At 29.4% G+C, this 6,586-nt stretch overlaps 1 protein-coding gene across 1 annotated transcript; it reads left to right on the top strand.

The window, feature by feature from the left end:
* Nucleotides 1-985: 985 nt before the first annotated feature.
* LOC116029894 (F-box/LRR-repeat protein At3g59200-like) lies at nucleotides 986-2,318 on the top strand. The gene is made up of 2 exons (XM_031271941.1): nucleotides 986-1,561; nucleotides 2,028-2,318. The coding sequence occupies exons 1-2, from the start codon at nucleotides 986-988 to the stop codon at nucleotides 2,316-2,318; spliced, it is 867 nt and encodes a 288-aa protein (XP_031127801.1).
* The last annotated feature ends 4,268 nt before the right edge of the window (nucleotides 2,319-6,586 follow it).

Here is a 6,586-nt window from a genome sequence, read left to right as displayed (position 1 = left end):
AGTAAACATGTTTTCTATTTTCTATTCTCAAATTTTTCAATTTTTTAGTAAATTGAAGAAATTCTCGAATTAGTAGACGAGTCTTCTGTGTTTTTTTTCAAAACACTACACTCCTTACTGATTGCCATGCAAATAGCCTTTCCAGTTCAACTCCAAAAGCTGCTACGAAACTACCATTTGAGTCACGAAGAATGAACCCCAATCATATGCTTCTTGAATTGCTATCATTTGCCGCATCCACATTGATCTTCAAGCAATCCTGAGGGCAATTTACCCACCTAGTTATTGCAGAAAATAAATTTATGGGGAGATGAGATTCTTTTTTTTTTTTTTTGGAGGCCCGTAAGAGAAAACAAAATAAAAATGAACATTGTATTACACACGCTTACTGGACAAGTGTAACGATTTTTTTTTGTTTGTTTTATTTCTTCTATTTTGTTTTAAAATTTTTCATTTTTCATTTTCCTCCCCCTAAATCCTATTAGACCAAAAAAAAAAAAAAACTGAAAAATTTTACACCTAAAAGCGCAATTTTTCAGTAAATAAAATACGCTATTTGATTAGGGTTTAAGGCTTGAAGCAAACCCCATTATCCTCTTCGCTTCTCGCCGGCTTATCCTCCTCTTTGAAAATAGCAGGCCAAACAATCTCCGGCATACAAGTTAACCGTGAATAACATCCTATTAGGTTCATTCTTGCTACTCTACCAGATGTTTATGATTTTTTAGAAAAATTTGGATCAAAAGTTTAATCTGTGTTTACAAATTTTGGATACAAGCAATTTGTTTCTTGAATTGTATTGTTTCGTTTCTTATTTCTACCTTGCATACTCCATGTATTATATTCGTGTTCTTAATTGGCATAATCATGTCTCTATGTGTTTAAGACTTGCAATTTAGTTACTTTTGCCAATTAAGTTCTCCCACTTTTTTAGTTTTTTATTCATTTGTTATTTAATTTGCATATGTGTTAAGGTTATTGGATTATGGAACCGAAGAGAGATAGAATCAGTAAACTTCCGGTAGAAATACTTGACCACATCTTGGGATTTTTGCCGCTCAACGATGTGGCTAAAACTGTTGTTTTGTCTTCCATTTGGAGAGATGTTTGGTTCAATCTCACACAAATTAACTTTGATGATCACTTCTTTTCTTATTTGGGTAAGAAACACGCCAAAGATAGCGGCAAACATGTCAAGAAATCTGCAACGGATCTGTTTTTGTATGTGATCGACAAAGTTCTCTGCAAACACAATGGAACTATTCAGAAATTTGTTCTCAATTTTTACCATTTTGGGATACATACAATTAAGTCTTGGTCTTATGACTTCGACCAGTGGTTACTTTTAGTTACCGGAAAAGGTGTTGAAGAAATGCACATTCGTTTTGGGCATAAAATATACAGGCTGCCGAATTGCATATTTTCTTGTTCAACGCTCAAGAGGTTGTATCTTTCTAATGTCATTGTTGAACCAATGAAATCCCCCTATATACTACCAAATGTTGCTTTGCTTAGTTTAGAGTATGTTAACTTTGATCCTACTCCACATTGTGCATTTGATGTTCCTAGACTCGAGAGTCTTCTATTTTATAAGTGTAAAAACATATTTAATTTTAACATTACTGCTCCAAAGCTGTGTGATTTAACAATCAAATGTTGCTACTCTGATTGTTTGGACAAATTTCTTCCGGTTAATTTGGACATGAGATCTGTTTCTATTTTGGATTTGGCACAATATTCAGGTATTTAGCCCCCCCCCCCCATACACACACACATATATATATTCCTTTTATCAGACTATTATTTATATATGGAGTATTATTTGTTTAGGGAACTTGTTTATTTGCTGCACTTGTTCATTTGCTGCAATCATGCCCCAAGTTCAGACTTGATATAAATATATTTTTGGTAATCTTTATTTTCATGGACAAATTGTCCATCCTTTTCACTGATATTTTAGTTGTTTATGTATTGTTATGCATTCCTAAATTCAACTGTGCTTTCCTTTGTATGATGGTTTTCTATAGCTTAAGGAGATAGCAACTACATATAATGGTGCCTTGTCGAAACTCTTGTCAGAACTTCATGGTGTGGCGCAACCAAATAAAACGCTTCGTGTTTTGAAGCTTATCGGACTTAGAGGGTTGCCGTCTGAAACCCTTTTCATTAAGGAGTTACTTACCTGTTTTTCATCACTTGAAAAGGTTTACATTATTATTGATAAGGTTTACTATAAAGAGGAGTTCAAGTTTGGAATTAAGCAAACACTCTCGGATTTTCCTTGTGCCTCCACAAAAGTAGAATTTGTTGTTATTTAATCGCTATGTTCCGTTGAACTATGCTTTTTGGTTTGAGTGATGTGCCAAATGAATAGAAGGTTTCTTTGGCAATATAACAATTTCTACTTCTCACTATGTCGGTTTTAGTGTTCTTGAAAATTATTGTTTAGATAATTATATTTGTCAGTTAGTTTTTTCTTTCACATGTATTTAGGTTATAGGGAAAATTGTACTTTTAGTCCATGAGTTATAATGCAGGTGTAGTTATCGTCCTTAATTAATATGGAGTTGCAATAGTACCCTAATTAGTCACTATAATGACTTGTTGAGTCCTTGTAATGAATGTATAGTACTCAGATTGTAAAAATGGGGAATACAATGTCACTAATTAATTTTTTTATAAAAAGAAAAAACATAACATGAATTTTTCTTAACAAAAAGAGGAAAATAGCCGAAACATTAAGATAAGAAATGTGCATGACTGAAACAACTTACGGATAAAAACTTACAAAATCATGGCACACGACATATTCGACTAGGCACACAGAAGATAAAAATATGACACACAACATAGGCTCTGTTTGGCAGGGCTTATTTAGGAGCTTATAGCTTATTTTAAGCTACTGATAAGCTATAAGCTCTTTGGTAATGTTCCTAAAATAAGAGCTTATTTTTGAACGGTAGCGTTTCAAAATAAGCTAGTAGCTTCCTAACTTTTTTTTCATCTTTAACCTTACTATTTTAAAGAAATGACATCGATCATTTACCCTTCCCAATTAAAACCTTTTTGGCTAAACCTTTTTTACTTTTTCTCTTCAATATGTTTGGTTGTAATTTCAATTTGACATTTGTGTTTGAACATTGATTTTTGTATGAACTAATCTTATGAATTATATACATTTTATTTTACTTTATATGTTTTCAAATATATGTTCTTACTTTATACTACGTATTTTATTAAAATATATTGATTTCATTATTTTATATTTTAATATACAAACAAACCTATTTAAATTTAAAACTATTTAAATAGTATGAAAATGACCTTTTTAGTCTTTTTACATTTATCAGCTTATCAAAAAGCTAATTTTACCAAACACATTTAAGCATAACAGCTCTTCAGATTTCAGTTTCAAGCTTATAGCTTTTCAGTTTTCAGCTACTTTTCAGCTTTCAGCTACCTTTTCAGCTATGTTTGCCAAACATAGCCATAATGTGAATGGTGTACATAATCTACACTTATAATAAGAGCCAATAATGTTAGGCCCCTAACTGGAACTTAAAAAATGTTCTTATTGTGCAACCTCCAATTAAATTCCTAATATATTCTAATCCTTTATAATTTTACCATATTCTTTCCCTTAAATATAACGGAAGTTTAACATTAAATTCTTTAGGCAATTTGTTTCTTTATTTCAGTTTTCAAACAAATTGGCAATATTCTATAATACAATTTTGTATAGATTCCTAACTTAAAATTAGAATATTGAAGTCTTAATAGGATTCTATAATACAATTTTGTATAGATTCCTATCTAAACCATTATTCTACCCAAAACAACGGTATATAAACCCCTCCCCTTCTCACTGGTATTCACCCAAAACTAAACCTAATATATTCTACAACACACCATCTACTTGACATTCTATAGGTATGATTGTCAAAATATTATGATGCTAATTCAATTATTTGTATTTGTACTCATAATGATTACAGTTTTTTTTTTTTTTAAATCAATGATGGTATACTCATTATTAGTATAACTTCAATATATTTATGTAAATATATCTATTGTATAATCTGTTCATCTATACTTGTATCGTATGTAATGTTGTGGTTCTTATTATACTCCTCTATAATCTACACATTTTAGTTACTCCTAACTCCCTAATCTATGGTTTTTGAATTTATGTTGTTGTTCCCATTATATTATTTCATAACACCCTTTATGAACATATTTCCCATGGCACAAGGATATTAGATGGCGATTATTTAAAAATCACCGTCTATTAAGTGACATGGTATATATTAGATGGCGGTTATTTAAAAATCGCCGTCTATTAATTGACTTGGTATATATTAGATAGCGGTTATTTAAAAACCGTCGTCTATTAAGTGACGTGGTATATATTAGACGGCGGTTATTTAAAAACCGTCATCCATTAATTAAGTGACGTGGTAAATAATAGACGGCGGTTTAAAAAAAAATCTCCATCTATATGTGACGTAGTAGATCCAAAATATATTAGACGGCAGTTATTTAAATAACCGCCGTCTATGCTGTGTCGTAGTAGACCATTTCTGTAGTAGTGTTAGTCATGACAAATGCAGTAAAGTTAATTGATATTGACACACAAACTATGGGCTGGAGTTGTACAGTTCATATCAGTAAGAAAAATGAACCAAAAAACGCTATTGGAACACCTGAGAAAAAGTATATGCTCATCGTACTTGAGGATGAAACAGTAAGTAAATAGTAAAAAATTTCTCCCTTTATTATTATTATTATTATTATTATTATTATTATTATTAGAGTTAATTCCAGCAATGATCCTCCGACTATGTTGATTTTCCAAAATTAGTCCCTGACTTTTAATTTGGACAATTTAGGTCCCTTGACTTTCAAATTCTTTCCAATGTTGGTCCTTTCGTCAAATTTTGGTTAAATTGAGGTCAAATGAAGGGGTAAAATTGTTCGTTCACTTGTATACTTGTATTTCTTCTGTCCTATACGCTATATATATGAATATAATATCAGTCGAAGAGACATCGAATGAGATTATATGGCTTCAATTGAGACTTCGACTGAGATTATATTCATATATACAGCGTATATGATAGGAGAAATACGAGTAATAATACACTAAACATGTAAACGGACAATTTTACCCCTTCATTTGACCTCAATTTAACCAAAATTTGACGAAAAGACCAACATTGGAAAGAATTTGAAAGTCAAGGGACCTAAATTGTCCAAATTAAAAGTCATGGAATTTTGAAAAATCAACATAATCGGAGGACCATTGCTGGAATTAATTATTATTATTATTATTATTATTATTTTATTTTTATCATTATTAGTATTATTATTACTAGTAAATTACCCGTGCGATGCACGGATAATATTTTTCTATTAGATGTTTAAATAATAAAATTAAATGTTAAATTATAAATAATCAAACAAAAAAATAGATAAATATATAAAAATGAATGTATTGGTATCTGCATGTTCAATCACTTCTGTGCCCTGCATGGAACTGAGCATGTATTTGTGTTGAGTGGTTTTGAATGGCATAGAATTGTTGGAAACAATGAAATTTTTTATTGCGTATAAATAGCTCTCATTAATCATACACTTGAATTTTTCAACATGTAGTTCTTTGAATGTCAAGTGTATACGGGTACCCTAATATATTAATAAAATACAAATTGTGAATGAATGTACCAAAAAAAAAACAAAATTTACCTATTTTTTAATCCAAATAAAGAATAATACTTCGTATTAATATAACAATGATATACAAAATTAAAAAAAGAAAGCAAATAAACCAAACAAAAAATAGCAATGGTTAAAGCCAAATAATCAATAAATAATAATAATAATAATAATAATAATAATAATAATAATAATAATTAATAAAACAGCAATAGTTAGCCGTGAAACAAAAAAAAAACAAATATAAATAAACAACACAAACAAATTTAAATAAACAATATAAACAAATTAGTAGAGGGGTTTAGAATATATATATATGAAATTAAAATGCCAATACATACCTAGAATTAGCTTAGTATGTACATTATATTAAAATCAAATATCAAATATTGATAAAATAATAAATCAACGATTTACTAAGAAAATGGAGCCGAAAGAGCAAACTAAAATTACTAACAGTGTACTCTTTTATATAACAAACATAAATTCAAAAACTAAAAAATAATAAAGAAAGACAGAAGAATTGAGAATCCAGATCAGAGCCTAAAAAGAAACAACAAAAAAATATATTATGATTCAATTAGTTCATATCAAAACAAACAAATAGATAAATATATAAAAATGAAACAACTTGGGTGGGAACTTCATGTATTATGATCAGATTCAAGCGATAAAAACATAAGAAATGGATATATATATATATATATATATATATATATATATATATATATATATATATATATATATATATATATATATATATCAAGAACATATACCTCCACATCTTCCAGCACAGATTCTAAGGTTGCTCCTCGGTTGTTCTTGACTTCGTAAGATGTGAAATTGGTTGAATGATTGCATGATTTATATA

This window comes from Ipomoea triloba, chromosome 9, assembly GCF_003576645.1.
Source record: "Ipomoea triloba cultivar NCNSP0323 chromosome 9, ASM357664v1".
Lineage (NCBI taxonomy): Eukaryota > Viridiplantae > Streptophyta > Magnoliopsida > Solanales > Convolvulaceae > Ipomoea > Ipomoea triloba.
Note: the sequence above shows the minus strand (reverse complement) of the source record. Positions and strands in the feature narration are given on the sequence as shown.